Source organism: Moschus berezovskii, chromosome 12 (assembly GCF_049115385.1).
Source record: "Moschus berezovskii isolate FMDL1 chromosome 12, NW_MosBer_1.0, whole genome shotgun sequence".
Lineage (NCBI taxonomy): Eukaryota > Metazoa > Chordata > Mammalia > Artiodactyla > Moschidae > Moschus > Moschus berezovskii.
In genome coordinates, this window is record NC_142471.1 from 60,689,325 (window position 1) to 60,707,526 (window position 18,202).

General features: G+C 42.0%; 1 protein-coding gene and 1 pseudogene across 1 annotated transcript in view; one reads left to right on the forward strand and one right to left on the reverse strand.

Annotated features, from left to right (window-relative positions):
* The window catches only part of CEP55 (centrosomal protein 55), a 31,560-nt gene extending 15,128 nt beyond the window's left edge, over positions 1 to 16,432 (forward strand). Inside the window, exons 5-9 of the mRNA XM_055425066.2 lie at positions 7,391 to 7,541; positions 8,724 to 9,034; positions 10,299 to 10,370; positions 11,031 to 11,156; positions 13,188 to 16,432. Coding sequence (XP_055281041.1) covers positions 7,391 to 7,541; positions 8,724 to 9,034; positions 10,299 to 10,370; positions 11,031 to 11,156; positions 13,188 to 13,388 — 861 coding nt within the window. The 3' untranslated portion in view covers positions 13,389 to 16,432. The remainder of the gene's footprint in view (positions 1 to 7,390; positions 7,542 to 8,723; positions 9,035 to 10,298; positions 10,371 to 11,030; positions 11,157 to 13,187) is intronic.
* Positions 16,433 to 16,560: 128 nt separating this feature from the next.
* On the reverse strand, positions 16,561 to 16,959 carry LOC129555977 (prefoldin subunit 4 pseudogene; annotated as a pseudogene).
* Positions 16,960 to 18,202: the final 1,243 nt, after the last annotated feature.

Genomic DNA, 18,202 nt, shown 5'->3' on the forward strand with positions numbered 1-18,202 from the left:
AAAACCCAGAGATAAATCCACGCACCTATGGACACCTTATCTTTGACAAACGAGGCAAGAATATTCAATGGAGAAAAGACTATCTCTTTAACAAGTGGTGCTGGGAAAACTGGTCAGCCTCTTGTAAAAGAATGAAACTAGAACACTCCCTAACACCATACACAAAAATAAACTCAAAATGGATTAAAGATCTAAATGTAAGAACAGAAACTATAAAACTTCTAGAGGAGAACATAGGCAAAACACTCTCCGACATAAAGCACAGCAGGATCCTCCATGACCCCCCTCCCAGAATATTGGAAATAAAAGCAAAAATAAACAAATGGGACCTAATTAAAATTAAAAGCTTCTGCACAGCAAAGGAAACTATAAGCAAAGTGAAAAGACAGCCTTCAGAATGGGAGAAAATAATAGCAAATGAAGCAACTGACAAAGAATTAATCTCCAAAATATACAAGCAGCTCCTACAGCTCAATTCCAGAAAAATAAACGACCCAATCAAAAAATGGGCCAAGGAACTAAACAGACATTTCTCCAAAGAAGACATACAGATGGCTAACAAACACATGAAAAGATGCTCAACATCCCTCATAATCAGAGAAATGCAAATCAAAACCACAAAATGAGGTACCATTTCACGCCAGTCAGAATGGCTGCTATCCAAAAGTTTACAAGCAATAAATGCTGGAGAGGGTGTAGAGAAAAGGGAACCCTCTTACACTGTTGGTGGGAATGCAAACTAGTACAGCTACTATGGAGAACAGTGTGGAGATTCCTTAAAAAGCTGGAAATAGAACTGCCATATGACCCAGCAATCCCACTCCTGGGCATACACACCGAGGAATCCAGAATTGAAAGAGACAAATGTGCTCCAATGTTCATCGCAGCACTGTTTATAATAGCCAGTACATGGAAGCAACCTAGATGTCCATCTGCAGACGAATGGATAAGAAAGCTGTGGTACATATACACAATGGAATGTTCAGTTCAGTTCAGTTCAGTTCAGTCACTCAGTCGTGTCCGACTCTTCGTGACCCCATGAATCACAGCACGCCAGGCCTCCCTGTCCATCACCAACTCCCGGAGTACACTCAAACTCATGTCCACAGAGTCAGTGATGCCATCCGTTACTCAGCCATTAAAAAGAATACATTTGAATCAGTTCTAATGAGGTGGATGAAACTGGAGCCTATTAGACAGAGTGAAGTAAGCCAGAAAGAAAAACACCAATACAGTATACTAACGCATATATATGGAATTTAGAAAGATGGTAATGATAGCCCTGTATACGAGACAGCAAAAGAGACACAAATGTATGGAACAGTCTTTTGAACTCTGTGGGAGAGGGCGAGGGTGGGATGATTTGGGAGAATGGCATTGAAACATGTATATTATCATATGTGAAATGAATCGCCAGTCCAGGTTCGATGCATGATACAGGATGCTCAGGGCTGGTGCACTGGGATGATCCAGAGGGATCGGATGGGGAGGGAGGTGGGAAGGAGGTTCAAGATGGGGAACACATGTACACCCGGGGCAGATTCATGTCAATGTATGGCAAAACCAATACAATATTGTAAAGTAATTAGCCTCCAATTAAAATAAATTTTAAAAAAAGAATGAAAATAGTACACAGAAGTCCACATACTCTTTACCAAAATTGAACTCATTAGCATTTTATCCCATTTTATACTTTCTCTTTCAGTCCCCACCCCTATCCACACACATACACATGCATACACAGACATAATATTTTTTCTGAACCATAAAATAGTTGCATATATCTACAGCCTTTTCAGCCTGTATGCTGCTGCTGCTGCTAAGTCACTTCAGTCGTGTCCGACTCTGTGTGACCCCATAGACGGAAGCCCACCAGGCTCCCCCATCCCTGGGATTCTCCAGGCAAGAACACTGGAGTGGGTTGCCATTTCCTTCTCCAATGTGGGATAGTGAAAAGTGAAAGTGAAGTCGCTCAGTCGTGTCTGACCCTTAGCGACCCCATGGACTGCAGCCTACCAGGCGCCTCCATCCATGGGATTTTCTAGGCAATAGTACTGGAGTGGCTTGCCATTGCCTTCTCCGTCAGCCTGTATACTCCAGTGTATATTCCTAAGAATGAGGATACTCTTACATGACCACCGTACAGATAACACCTTTAATAAATTTAACACGGACATAATACTTCTGTGTAATCTACCATCCATGTTCCAGTTTTGTCAATTGATGCACATTTTTTCTTCCTTCAATATAGGCTAGCATTTCAATCTCTATTAGAGTTTTTGCCCAAGGAAATATGTAATGGATCCCTGCCAAAGCAGGAGGAAGAGCTTTCATGGCATTCCCCATGGCTTCACTTTACTTACTTCTTTATTTTTATTGATAACTTGGGTGAACATGATAAATGCATGTCTAACAAATGTGTAGAGACACAAAGCTGGAAGAGATAACTAATGTGAGGAAGACTCTAAAGATGCAAAACTCAAAATGTCAACATCCACTGACAGCTATCAAATCTACTTTTTGTTGATTTTATAAAGAAATGAAAGTAGATACAGAGTGAGATCAGGAGTAAAGAAATGTTTATTACTTTATTGAAGTAACATTGCCATCATGTGGCCCTTTAGAATAATGTCTCATCCTCGCTTTGGCAGCACATTTACTAAAATCAGATCCATCAGATCAGATGGTAAAGAATCTGCAGTGTGGGAAACCTGGATCTGTCCCTAGGTCAGGAAGATCCCCTGGAGAAGGGAATGGCAACCCACTCCAGTATTCTTGTCTGGAGAATTCCATGGACAGAGGAGCCTGTCAGGCTACATACAGTCCCTGGGGTCACAAAGAGTTGGTCACTACTGAGCAACTAGCGCGCGCACACACACACACACACGTATATTTTACTTCAGTTGAGTTACACCAAGCAGCTTTTGTTAAGAACTTTGTGTTTGTGCCATCTCTTTTCTGGCAGCCCTAAAGGATAAAAAGTCATACCTCCTGGCTACCACACTTTAATCATTGATAATAATTAATTCCGCCAGGTCAAGGATAAATTATGACACAAAGGATACATATTATACACTTGTAGGATTACAGAACTAGTTATGATAGTTCTATGACAAGATGTTTTGATTACATTTTCATGCATTACTTAATTAGTGAGTAATAGATTTTTGAAAGTGTTTTATACTTTTTGAATCACTAAATGTATTGTTCTACTGTGTGTAAGGAACTGCTAGCTTCCTTCCTGCCCTCTCCTCCCCTCTCTGAACACTCTCAAACTCCAGTCTAGGTCAACAAGGCTTTCTGGTTCTTGCAGGCATTTTCTCCACCCATGTTGTCAACATCATTCACAAACATTTATCAGGCAGCTTCTAGGTACAGAAACACAAATAAGGAACTGTAAAATAAAATATCTAAACAAGCCTGTGCCCAGCTGTCCAGAGGGCTCAGGGTATAGTTAAGATAAGAAGTATCATCAGGAAGCAGTCAAGAGTTCATGAGTACAAGATGCCAAGTAGACTGAATGGACACAAAAATCACTAGTCGCTTACGAAGGAGGAGAAGCTTGATGAGAGTTACGGTGAGGAGCCTTGAAAGATAAGCCTGGACTCACTGGAACTTGATGTAATGTGGGATTTAAGTGGGCAGATAACTTAGGAAGGGATTGTAGAGCACTCTGCATGAAGGGAAGAGGCACAGAGGGTGTGCATTATTGTGCAGACAACAAGGTAGCAGTGGAGGAAAGTAAAGGCCAGGCTGTGATTTGAAGAGATGGGAAGTGGCAGATTGTGGACAATTTTGATGTCAGCCTAAGGGAGCTACTGAACTGAACTGAACTGAAGGGAACCTTGGAGAAGGCAGTGGCAACCCACTCCAGTACTCTTGCCTGGAAAATCCCACGGACGGAGGAGTCTGGTGGGCTGCAGTCCTTGGGGTTGCTAAGAGTCAGACACGACTGAGTGACTTGACTTTCACTTATCCTTTCATGCATTGGAGAAGGAAATGGCAACCCACTCCAGTGTTCTTGCCTGGAGAATCCCAGGGACGGGGGAGCCTGGTGGGCTGCCGTCTGTGGGGTCGCACAGAGTCGGACACGACTGAAGTGACTTAGCAGCAAGGGAACCTAGCTTCAATTTCAGCAAGTGTTGTCCTGAAGCTTCAAAATATTCTGTTACTAATATAATTAAAACAACTTAGCACTTCGGGGGATAGAGGTAGAGGTTGAACTGAACTTACTAGCTGTAGCTATTTTGCTTCAAAATACTAAGCAATCATTATATTAATTGACCTAAAGCTATTGGTCATGACCTGTGTCTCCTCTCACTGTTCATAATGAGGAAATCAGCCTCCAAGTGAGGATTTATAAACCCCCAAATTACCAAGATCCAACAGTAAGCCACTGCTCAAGCAGGTATTTCTGTGGGGGTAGATAAGTCTTGGGCTTCCCTGGTGGCTCAGATGGTAAAGAATCCACCTGCAATGTAGGAGTCCTAGGTTCGATCCCTGGGTTGGGAAGATCCCCTGGAGAAGGGAACAGCTACCCACTCCAGTATTCTTGCCTGGAGATTTCCATGGACAGAGGAGCCTGGCAGGCTACAGTCCATGGAGTCACAAGTAGTCAAGTGAGTAACAAGTGAGTAACGTTCACTTTCATGTAAGTCTTGGCTTCTCTGAGGCCTAAGATGGTAAAGAGTCTGCCTGCAGTATGGAAAAACAGGGTTCAATCCCTAGGTCAGGAAGATCCCTTGGAGAAGGAAATGGCAACCCACTCCAGTATTCTTGCCTGAAGAATCCCATGGACCGAGGAGCCTGGTGGGCTACAGTCCATGGGGTCGCAGAGTCAGATATGACAGAGTGATGCACACTTTCATGTTAGGCAAATCTTAGCACAAGTGGCACGGGCAGAGGGCTTATTACCAATGAGCTTGGCCATTGGTGAAGGGGTTTTAGCATCACTGTGTGTACCTTCTTCTGGGGCCCTTAACATTTTACGCCTGTGACATTAGATTTAGCTGTGCATGTTCTCTTTACACAAGCAGTCATTGAGACTTATTTCCTCAGCCTCCCAGAGACATAGAACAAAAAGGGGGCAGCCCCTGATAGCTCAGTTGGTAAAGAATCCGCCTGCAATGCAGGACACCCCTGTTTGATTGCTGGGTTGGGAAGATCCTCTGGAGAAGGGATAGGCTACCCACTCCAGTATTCTTGGGCTTCCTCTGTGGCTTAGCTGGTAAAGAATCCACCCACAACGCGGGAGACCTGGGTTCGATCCTGGGATTGGGAAGATCCCCTGGACAAGGGAAAGGCTACCCACTCCAGTATTCTGGCCTAGAGAATTCCATGAACTTTATAGGCCCTGGGGTCACAAAGAGACACGACTGAGCAACTTTTACTCTCACTTTCCATGCTCTTGGATGGAAGACCTAGATTGGAAAGGAGAGAAGAGTTGTACTCTCATTGCATTTTGGTGCTAAAGTATAAGCATTTCAAGACTTTATTTTCCCTCTGCTACTCACAGGCGAATCTTCTTTGCTACCTTTCAACTTGAATTTCTGTCCTGTTGCTACTGGCAAAACAGGGGGCATGGGTGAGGGTAGGTGTTTATACAGTTGTATACAGCCCTGGCAGACTCCTTTGACTTTGCCTTTGACTGAATTTCCAAGGATCCGGTTAAGACCAGTGAGAGTTAGAATCAGAGCATGTATGAATTTGTCCCAGTTAACAATCAAAATAGCAATAGAATTTTTCACTAAAAAATTTCATAAATCTTTGGGCTTCCCTGGTGGCCCAGGGGTTAAGAATCCACCTTGCAATGCAAGGGGCATGGGTTTGATCCCTGGTCCGGGAAGATACCACATGCTGCGGGGTATCTAAGCCTGTGAGCCTCAACTACTAATGCCTGAGAGCATAGAGCCCATGCTCTGCAACAAAAGATGCCACTGCAGGGAGAAGCCCACACTCCACAACTAGAGAGTAGCCCCCACTCTCTGCAAAAGAGAAAGCCCATGCACAACAATGATGACCCAGTATAGCCAAAAATAAATAAAATAAATGTTAAAACCTTTCATAAACCTGTACACCCCTGTCCATATATGCTACCTTGATTTATCCACTAAAAGTTAACGTAGGTTCTTATGTGAATATTTGCTAATATCTTGCCACAGATCAGGTGGAATGAGCCACAGAAAATGTAGATGAGATTTTATAAAATTTTCCAACTTATGCTAGGTGGCTGGTAAAGCATAGCTAAGTTCTTGTAGGAAAGATGTAACTGAAATGAAAAATTAACATGAGCAGTAATGGTAAAGTAAACCACTTTTTCTGTTACCAGCTAACTTAAATAGACACTGCTTATTTTATTAATATTGTCCATCATTCAAATAATTTCTTGACTATACATTGTATGCAAAAGCTGGGAGTCCTTTTGGAAGAACATGGTCTGCCACCTCAAGGAACTTTATATAAAGAATCTGCCTGCAATGCAGGAGATATAAGAGATAACGGATTCAATCCCTGGGTGAGGAAGATCCCCTGGAGTAGGAAATGGCAACCCACTCCAGTATTCTTGCCTGGAAAACTCCACAGACAGATAAGCCTGGCGGGCTGTAGTCTATGGGGTCGTGAAGAGTAGGACTCGACTGAGCGACTAAGCACGCACAATCTATTTGAAACAGCAAACACAGAAAAAAGCTAATGATGGTTGGTAAAATAAGTTTTTAAAATATGTAGGTATGTGTTTATAACAACTGAGTTCCTAAACCCCTATACAAACTAGATGAAAGGTCCCATTTGGGGATTTTTGAGCTCTAAAAGATGAAAATTGGTGATAAAGAAAGGGGGTGGTTGAGTTTGGTTCTCCGGGAGGCAGACACAAGATGGAGTAGTCAGCAGTGCAGTTTATTGGGGAACCACATCTGTGAAAGGAAGAGGAAGGCCCAGGATTGAGGCAGGGTGGGGTGGTGGCACTGTCAGAGCAGGATGCACGCCTGACAGAGCCTCTGTTCACCCCTTGGAGAGCCCGTAGGCAGAGCCCTCGGGTGGGTGGAAATACCTCTTAAAGAGTACCTGAGCACTGCATCTCCACCTCTGCCGCAAAGGCATTCTATTAACAGAGAATGATGTGGACACCGACACGAGGCAAACTATATAAGAGACAGCACACAAGTGAACGTAACCCTGTGTGGACATGACTTGGCCATGTTATTTGGAATTCTGAAGGTGTGTGGCCTTAATGTGTCTCTGTGTGGGAAGCTTTACAGTGATGCGTGGAATCATTCTGTGATATGAGCCATCGAGTATTTATGTGCTGGGAAAGACTGCGTCCCGTGTGGTCTCTTGTCCATCTGAAGGGTTTGGGTTTTGATTATTGATTTGCTTTCATTTTTACTGTGAGGCTCTGGAGAAAAATCAGCAGTGGCTTGTGTATGATCAGCAGCGAGAGGTCTACGTGAAAGGACTTCTAGCGAAGATCTTTGAGTTGGAACAGAAACTGGAAACAGCCCCTCAGACACTCCCACAGCAGACAAAAAAGACTGAATCAGAAGGTACTGGTCTAAAAATGTTCTTCTGGGTTGGCCTGCCTGACATTTTCCAAAAAGAGAGATGCATCAAATTTAGATTCTTATAGATCTGTGTTATAAAGTAAAACAAGAGCAAGTCTGCTAGCCTTGAAGTAAGAAATCCTATTTTAGCCAACCTTCTGAATTCATCTCCCATTGTTTCCTGACACCAGAGGGCGAGAGGCACTGGGTAAAGGGAGCTTGCAGCTCTGCAGGCACGTTAGGTTTTTCCACCTTGCAAATCTTTTCCCTCCTTCGAAGTCCTGCTCCAGCTTCATTTCCCCGGGTGCTAGCCTTGTCAGTGACTATCTTGTTATTCCTTGTCCCTTTAGCAGTTATTCATATCAACTCTAGGAGAAGGATTACATTTTTATCCATGATCCTTCAATCATTGGAATCTCACCCTAGAACTGAGGTGAAGTTCTCATCAGTGATGCTGTCTCTTTGCCAAAGGCTTTGCAGCTTCTCTGACACTGATCTCCATTGAGTTTCACAAGAGCCTAAGAGCCGGGACAGAAAGGATCATTATTTTCATTTTACAAATAGATTTAGCAGTTCCAGGTGATGAGCCAGGAAAAGAAAAAGCTCTGTGCAAGGCACTCATTAGATGGCTGACAGCCCCACTGGCACTGGAGCCTTGAATTAAACAGTATGAAAGGAATGTCTCTAGAGATAATTCAAAACTGTTTATCCCTCAGGGGACAAAGTTAGTACTGTATTGCCTTTATAAATTTGCTATACATAAAAGTAGGTTTTCAATTATGGGTGAAATCTAGCTTTTTCCTTTGGTAATAAGATTTTTCTTTGCTCTCTCCCTCTCTTATTGCCTCTCTCTTACTTTCTCTCTCTCTGTTTTATCAAAGTGGTATATGCGTTAATGTCTATTTGTTGGTTTGTTTTCTTTTGACATTAGTGACATTCCCCCCCAGAATAATTATATTACTGTTTCTGATTCTTCTATCTATTCATTTTGTAACTTCAAGTAGTCTACCTGAACTTCTGTTTCTTGTTCTGTCAAGCATCAACCATGATCCCTGTCTCTTGAGTCTTCATTTTTGAAGATGAGGAAATAGTGTGATCATGCTTACAGAAACATATTTACATTTATTTCTTCAGGAAAATTACCTATTTTGTAAAGTAAGTTGTGCCATGATATGTTTGTCACAGGTTATCTTCAAGAAGAAAAACAATATTACAACCATCTCTTGGCAAATGCAAAAAAAGATCTTGAGGTGGACCAACAAATCATAACTCAACTAAATTTTGAACTGAGTGAATTTCGAAGAAAATATGAAGAAACCCAAAAAGAAGTGCAAGATTTAAATCAACTGTTGTGTTCACAAAGAAAGGCAGATGTACAACATCTGGAAGATGATAGGCATAAAACAGAGAAAATACAGAGGCTCAAGGAAGAGAATGATCTTGCCAGGGAAAAACTTGAAGAAGAGAGGAAGAGATCTGAGGAGCTGTTATCTCAGGTGAGTCTAACCAGCATGGTTCTCCATGGTTCGTAATCCAGAATTTTCATGGTACTTACTAAGTGTCAGGGGCTATTTTAACTACTCAGGAACCAGCATGGAACAACACAAGTTCCTACCCCCTCATAGGAGTTCATGCTAAGAAGGGAGACAGACCATAAGCAAGTACCTAAATAAAACAGGGTAGTATGATCAAGAGAAATTGAGGCCAGTGAAAGCCTCACTGAGGAGATGGTATTTGGACAAAGCTGATGGCGAGAAGGCACCAGCGAGGTGAATGACTGGGAATTCCCTCCTGGTGAAGGGATCACAGACACAAAGGTTCCGAGTGAGGAGGAGGAGGGCGTGTGTGGGAAGCTGAAAGAGGGGGATCCAGGTTGATTCCTAGGCTGGCACGGTGAACTGTTCTCAAGTTAATTCACTGTATACCTTCCATGTTCTCACTATGCTCATAGCCAGATCTGGAATGTTTGTCTCAGGAATGTTGGCATTACTACATTAGATTTATTAGAATTGAGTACTATTTCAAGAGAAACTTATTAAATTTTTCCCGGCAGCATGGAATAATGAAAAACACATAATTTGGGGTCTATCCCAGGTCTCTTATCGAGGATGTGTGGCCTGAGGAAAATCAGCTAACTTCTCTGACTGACAGGTTATTTGTGTGTCAAATTAATAATAATAAATCTTATAACCTCATAGGACTTTTGCGAAGGTCAGCTGAGAGAAGGTGAAAGCTCTTTGTAAATTAAAGGGCTAGGTAAATGTTAGCTACTGCTACTCTTAGAATAGTGATTTCTAAAATCCTCCAAAATCTGAGTGAGAGGGAAAAAATGGTCTATAATATTTGCCTTCTCAGTCTTTACCACGCTCACTTCTGCCTAGAGGTGTGAGCAGTGATATTTACAAAAGATTAAGCAGAAATGGTTGAAAATTTTGCTGCAGCTCTGTGGCTGAGGAGGCCAAGCTCTGCCAGCTTTCTTATCCTACTCAGAAATATCAGTGGATGTTAGGACCTGCTTGTCCACTGTGATTTTGCGCTTTTTGTCTACATTCAGTCTGTGCCTCAGGGAACTCGCCCCGGGCGGTACTGCCCAGCTGCTTGCATAGATAGCTGTCCAACCACAGCTAGAAGGACTCGCCCGGAAGAGCAGCTGTTGCCCTGGTTAGAGAGGTGACGTTTGTGAGCCTTTCACGCATCCTGAGTCAAGGTCAAGCTATAAAAAGTTGATGTGACAGTGTTGGTTCTATTTACATCCTACAGGTCCAGTTTCTTTACACGTCTCTGATGAAGCAGCAGGAGGAACAAACAAGGGTAGCTCTGTTGGAACAACAGGTACTCATGAGGGTTCCTTCTAAATTCAATTTAACCTTTGAGAAATAGAATTTTTCCTCATGTTTACACTGTTGTATGAAGAACCATTTGTAAGTTCTAGAAAATGTTTTTTTAAAAACTTTTAACAAAAATATTGAAAGCGACAACTTGTGCGAGTCATATATTCCCATTACTATCTTTAGACTAAACTAAATTCTCTAAGGTGACATGGGAATTTTCTTATCAGGTAGATGTTTGCCTTAGCAAAATTTCTTCTTCCCTAAATGGCTGGTAGTCTGACAGGATGTTCCTCATAGAACTACTTGATAACTTCAAGGAGAACTCAAAGAAAGACCAGTTACTCTCAGAGACCAGAGATTTTTAGTATATTCGAAACCAGGGAACAGCCATCTCCATCCCTTCCCCACAAAAAGGAGGATGAGGAGGACAGAATCTAACCAGCAACTTCTTAAGCTACTCCTCACTCACTTAGACGTCACACTTTGGCTTTGCTCCTTGGACAGAGCTTCTTCATTTATCAGCATCTCCCTGTGCTCAGAGGAGTTCTTGCTCTGATGGCACAACATGTTTTTTTCTTGTGATACTAAAGAAACATCCAGTCAGGAAAACTAGACAGTATACAGTAGCTGTCATTGTCTTGTCTTGGGCACTTTTTTCCAGATGCAGGCATGTACTTTAGACTTTGAAAATGAAAAACTTGACCGTCAAAATATGCAACATCAATTGCATGTAATTCTTAAGGAGCTCCGCAAAGCAAGAAATCAAATAACACAGTTGGAATCCTTGGTGAGTTTGGAATGGTTAGACAAAAACTTATTTCATCTTCCTTTTTCTGCCATCTTTCTATTTATATGCCAAAGCAGTTCCCCAGATAGAAGGATACAGTTTAAGAATAGCTGTTTCTTAAATCAGTCAAATCAAATCCCTTGCCTCATTTGAAGCATCTGCCCTTTGAGCATCAGTTCAAAGTACTAGACAGAGGGTCATTACCGGCCTCTTGGTAATGATAACATTACCAGTGCCTGGGATCATCCCCACCCACTCTGGGCTCTGTGATTCTAGAGGCACTGAACAGAGCTTGGCCTGAGAGACAAAGGGAGCAAGGCAGGGCAGTTTTAGATACTGAACTGAAATTAAGGAAAAAAAAAATTGCTGCTTTTAGGGCTAATGGACTATTACTGTTAATACACTCTTGTTCAGTTCAGTTCAGTTCAGTCGCTCAGTCGTGTCTGACTCTTTGTGACCCCATGAATCACAGCAGCCAGGCCTCCCTGTCCATCACCAACTCCCGGAGTTCACTCAAACTCATGTCCATCGAGTCGGTGATGCCATCCAGCCATCTCATTCTCTGTCATCCCCTTCTCTTCCTGCCCACAATCCCTCCCAGCAATACACTCTTGTAGGCATACTGAATTAGGCACATTCTGTGGATTACCTTGAACACATAACCTTTTAAAACATTAACCTTTTTAATAACATTGCTTCTATGAGGAAATGGTTTTGATTTACCTATTTTCATTCTACTAATAAGCTTTGAGGGACTTCCCTGATGGCTCAGTAGTAAAGAATCCACCTGCCAATGCAGGAGATCATTTGATTGCTGGGTGGGAAAGATCCCCTGGAGAAGGAAATGGCAACCCACTCTAGTATTCTTGCTTGGGAAATCCTATGGACAGAGGAGCCTGGTGGGCTACAGCCCATGGAGCTGCAAAAGAATCGGACACAAATTAGAAGCTAAAGAACCACACAGTAAGCTCTGGACTAAACCTGTTAGGGTCTGTCCCATTAGCCCATATTCTCTATATGATCCTTGTATTGCAGAATATTTGCACAGGTTGAAATGTTACAAATAGAATTCCTCAGTTTTCAAAAGAGAAAAAAGCAGTTTTTAAAATCATTGCAATTTCTTTATGAATAAAAGACAGAAAATAAATTTTTGGCTCTGTTTGCATCATTGATTTTTATCATAATAGTTAAAATTGAAATTTATAATTCATTCCTATTTATGACTGTTTATCAAAGTACAGGAAGCCAAAGAGTATACAAATGAATCCATAATTTTCCTGTATTTTTTCTTCGTTTTCCTACTATTCATCTTCACAGTATGCTGTAAAATGTTCCTTTTTAGCTTTACTGACTGTTCTAAATTTCTCAGGGGAAAAAACATGAAAATGAGAAGTCACAAGTGAATTATACAGTATCTTAGTCATTCCTGTGTATAACCTGTTTGACCTGCTAAACTTTTTTGCTGCTCTTAATTCCATGCAGTTCTTTATTGCTGAAGTTTCCTGTCTTTGACCTAGCAATCTTTGTCAGCATTGCCCATGGGCCCATCTTTACATGTGACTCTAAGCATTTTAATAAAACCTGCTATGTAAATGCCTGATCCTAGTACTTCCTGGGTATTTCAGTGATTTATAACAACCTCATAAGGGCTTCCCAGGTGGTGCTAGTGGTAAAGAATCCGCCTGCCAATGCAAGAGACATAAGAGATTGTGGGTTTGATCTCTGGGTAAGGAAGATCCTCTATAGAAGCGCATGGCAACCCACTCCAGTATTCTTGGCCTGGAGAATCCCATGGACAGAGAATCCTGGTAGGCTACAGTCCATAGGGTCACAGAGTCAGACACGACTGAAGCAACTTGGCATGCATGTGTAACCACCTCATAAGTTATCAGTGTAATACCAGTGACTGGAGAGATTCAGAAGAAAATCTAGCTAGAGGGCTGAAGCAACTGGAGTATCTGTGGAGCAGTTACAACTGCTGAATGGTAGGCCATCTATACAAACCATGTTCATTTGACACTTATTTTTCAGAAGCAGATTCGTGAGTTTGCCTTCACAGAGCCATTAGTCACTTTCCAAAAGGAGACTGAAAACAGAGGAAAAGTCACCTCACCAAAAAGTCCCACTGCTGCGTTAAATGAAAGCCTGGTGGAATGTCCTAAGTGCAATATCCAATATCCAGCCACCGAACACCGAGATCTACTCGTCCATGTTGAATACTGTTCCAAGTAGCAATGTGGTTATTCTTTGTTTTTGTGTCAAAAGATTCAGTACTGTATCTTATGTTAGCTAATGGACATTTTGAATTGCTTATTTCACCTCACATCAGAAACTGCCTGTCTACCTTTAAGACTCTAGCATAGCAGTGAATCATTGTGTTTTGTTTTTGTTTTTTTGCCTGCTTTGCATTTCTGAGCATTGAATGCTGAGACCACCAATGTTTTGCACTGTTAAAGTACTTGATGAAGAAAAGATAGTTCAGGTTATTGCTTGTAGGTCAAATCTGTTACACCAACAAGCAAATATTTTATGTTTTTCGGATTTTTAAAAAATCAAAAGCAATTAACCAGGGATCTTTATTGTTATTATTTTTTAATCCAAGCACTTCATAAGCCTACCATTCTGACTTTGATGTCCTTTGTGAAGAGATGGTGGTACTTTATTCTTTTCATTTATATTTCCTTTCTCTGATAGAGCAGTTATTAGAAAAGTTGGACATTTTCTTCATCTTTATTGCTGCTTACTTTTGAAACTGTAGACCTAGCTGTGTTTGAAGCACAAAGCAGATTCTGTTTAAGGAATACTCCTTACTAGCCACACAGTGTTTTCTGTGATGTTAACTGGCTATACCTTTAACTTGAATTTCATCAGCACATGTTAGTTAGCTAAAATTGTTAAAATGAATTTTAACAAAACCACCGAGCCCTCTCTTTTGATATGCAAATGTTTTATTTATTTATTTTTGGCACTCTTGAAAGCTGGGTGATATAATGAGCAGATATTTGCTTATCTGAATATTTTTATACATGTGTGCATAAACCAAGTGTTTTTTTTTTAATTTCTTCAGGTTTTCTAAAATGCTTAACACTGGGCTACTGTTGGTAATGTAAAGGAGAAAAGAATAAAGAGTTACTTAATAAATTTTGCTATGAGGAGAATATATGTATATAGACAGGTATTTTAAGATTTCTGCCCTGAGAAGGGTGCCAGAGAGTTACAGATAAACATACAGTGTAAAATGATTTCCTTTAGGATTGGTTTGTTTGATCTTCTTGCAGTCCAAGGGACCCTAAAGTCTTCTTCAACACCACAGTTCAAAAACATCAATTCTTTGGTGCTCAGCCTTCTTTGTGGTCCAAATCAGGGTTTCTGGGGGGTGGGAAGCATGGAATGTTCCTTATCAACGCGTTCTCTAGATGCATTTTGGTGTATCACTGAAGACAGAACTACTGAACTAGCCCAACCTTAACTCCCTGATGAAACAGAGTCCCAGAGAGGGGCGTGGCTTACCCAAGTCACTTAGCTGTACTCTCTGCTTTGAACTTAATATTTTTTGGCTTTGGATGGTTGAGTGTGAAACATGAGTAAGACACTGAAGAATACAATCTATTGCCGTGCTGTGCTGTTCTTAGTTGCTCAGTCGTGTCTGACTCTTTGTGACCCCATGGACTATAGCCTACCAGGCTCCTCTGTCTATCGAGATTCTCCAGGCAAGAATACTAAAGTGGGTTGTCATGTCCTCCTCCAGGGGATCTTCCTAACCCAGGGATTGAACTCAGGTCTCCTCCATTCCAGGTGGATTCTTTACTAGCTGAGTTACCAGGGAAACCCCCAATCTAGTGGTGACACCCAAGGTAAAAGGTAGGTTCAAGTTAGGGTTTTGCCCAGTATCTGAAGAGATAATGGAGAAAGGGGCAGGGAAGGCTGAGCCCTAGGGTGCATCCTGTCATCCACAAGTAGACAGGAGCACTCAGATTCAGATTAAAGTGTCTCTCAAACCAAGCAACCAGAGAAAGAAGGAATGGCATGCACCTGTACGACAATGAATTAGCACCTGACAATAACTTTCACTTTCTTGCTTGCCAGACACACTGTATTGATTTAACTCAAGGACCAACACATCTTCCACAACAACAGTTTAATAAGTATTACAGATAAGTGTTTGTGTGTTAGTCACTCAGTCATGCCCGACTCTGTGACCCCATGGACTGTAGCATGCCAGGCTCCTCTGTCCATGGAGTTCTCCAGGCAAGAATACTGGAGTGGGTTGCCGTTTCCTTCTAGGAGATCTTCCTGACTGAGGGATTGAATCCCAGTCTCCTGCATTGCAGGCAGATTCTTTACTATCTGAGCCATGAGGGAAGCCCAAAAATTGCCCTAAGGTTGTTATTTAGTCACTGAGTCATGTCCAGCTCTTTGCAACCCCATGGACTATAAAGCCTCTGAAGTTCCTGTGTCCATGGGATTTCCCAGGTAAGAATACTGGAGTAGTTTCGCATTTCCTTCTCTAGGGGATCCTTCCAACCTAGGGATCCAACCTGCGTCTCCTGCATTGGCAGGCAGATTTTTTACCACTGAGATACTGGGGAAGCCCTTGAAGGAGAATCACCTCTTTTAGGGGATATACACAGGTTTTAGGGGATAGCACAGGTTTCCTCACTTGGTTCAGCAAATATTTAACCCATCTGCAACGGGCAAGGTGTGGTGCCAGGCACTAGAGGTGGCGAGAGGGTACAGCAGGAACCACCTTGGAAGAGCCAAGGCAAGGTTGACATCAAGGCTGACCAATGAATGACAGCACAAGTGAGGTCAGTGGCTTTGTTAGAGGTCACCCCACGGGTGAGAGGAGAGGCTTTATGAAAGCGGTGATGACTAAGCTAGGTTCAAGGAAACGTAATATTCAAGTTTTAACAGTGTTTGTTCCTAGACTTATGTTGAGAGTGAATCATTCAACATTGGTTAAAGGAAAACATGGCCTGTGTTAGAGTGGTCACTTTCTGATGACAAAGGGCAGAGGTGTAGATCCAGATTGTGATACAGTGAAAGGTGTCCCTTTGTATCTTATTAACTTGATGTTGAAAGGCATGTTGTGACAAAGATAGAGAAAGTAAACTTTTGAATGTTAAATATCAGAGGAGATAATAAATAAAGGTTTTTTTTATTGCTTAACTGATTTTACTAACATGACATAAAACCCCTGCACTTGATATAATTGTTAAGCAAAATACATAGAGGAATACTGTCTTCTTTTAAAAATATAAAATAAATAAGACGTAAAATTAGGCAAGTTTCCATTAAATGAAAAATGTGAAAAAAGTTTTGCTTTCCATTTCATTTGAAGAAGGGAAATTATCATTTTAAACAATATTCAAGTTTATTAAATTAAAAAAAATTTATAAAATGTTTAACTTTCATCAGCTTCAAGGTTTTGTTACTCCCAAATTTCGCATATAACTGAACTTTCAAATCTGCTAACACCCGCTGAATTGATTCCACTCTGGATTCTAAGGCGTTAGTTTCTTCTTGCAAATTTTTCTTGGCTTCTTCTAACATTTCTTGTGTTTCTTCTTGAGAATGACTAATGAAAACATCGCCAATCTGATAAGGTATTAAGCAGTCGTCATCTGCAAGCATGATGTCTTCACAGGCATCTTCTAAGTTTTGGAGTTGTTTCTTTTTTACTTCTGTTTCTTCCTTCAGCTCTGTGATTGTACTTGTATTCTGTGCAAGTTTGTTTATCTTTTGTTGATCCTCAAAAGTGACTTACATCTTCTGCAGCCGCCTTCTTCTTGGTGGCCGCCATCTTGGGACTGCGCTTCGGCGCGCGGCGGGGAGGGCGGCTGGGCGGCCCAGCGCCCGCCCTTGGCCCGGACCCACGCCGGCTTCACATCCCCCCCGACCGGGCCTCCGGCCGGCGGCTCCTCACACCCGGGCTCAGGGGGACCTGCCTAAATAAAAGTTTTAAAGAAGGAGGAAAAAAAAGTCAGCTTTGCTGTGTGATTTACAGATTTTGTAGAATGGTAGTTATGCCACCTTGCGCAGATTAGAAAGATGTGTTCAGTTCAGTTCAGTCGCTCAATCGTAGCCGACTCTTTGCGACCCCATGAATCACAGCACACCAGGCCTCCCTGTCCATCACCAACTCCCGGAGTTCACTCAAACTCATGTCCATCGAGTCGGTGATGCCATCCAGCCATCTCATTCTCTGTCGTCCCCGTCTCCTCCCACCCCCAATCCTTCCTAGCATCAGACTCTTTTCCAGTGAGTCAACTCTTTGAATGAGGTGGCCAAAGTATTGGAGCTTCAGCTTTAGCATCAGTCCTTCCAATGAACACCCAGGATTGATCTCCTCTAGAATGGACTGGTTGGATCTCCTTGCAGTCCAAGGGACTCTCAAGAGCCTTCTCCAACACCACAGTTCAAAAGCATCAATTCTTCGGTGCTCAGCTTTCTTCACAGTCCAACTCTCACATCCATACATGACCACGGGAAAAACCATTGCCTTGACTAGACGGACCTTTGTTGGCAAAGTAATGTCTCTGCTTTTTAATATGCTGTCTAGGTTGGTCATAACTTTCCTTCCAAGGAGCAAGCGTCTTTTAATTTCCTGGCTGCAATCAGCATCTGCAGTGATTTTGGAACCCAAAAAAATAAAGTCTGACACTGTTTCCACTGTTTCCCCATCTATTTCCCATGAAGTGATGGGACCAGATGCCATGATCTTCGTTTTCTGAATGTTGAGCTTCAAGTCAACCTTTTCACTCTCCTCTTTCACTTTCATCAAGAGGCTTTTGAGTTCCTCTTCACTTTCTGCCATAAGGGTGGTGTCATCTGCATATCTGAGGTTATTGATATTTCTCCTGGCAATCTTGATTCCAGCTTGTGCTTCTTCCAGCCCAGCGTTCCTCATGATGTACTCTGCATATAAGTTAAATAAGCAGGGTGACAATATACAACCTTGACGTACTCCTTTTCCTATTTGGAACCAGTCTGTTGTTCCATGTCCGGTTCTGACTGTTGCTTCCTGACCTGCGTACAGGTTTCTC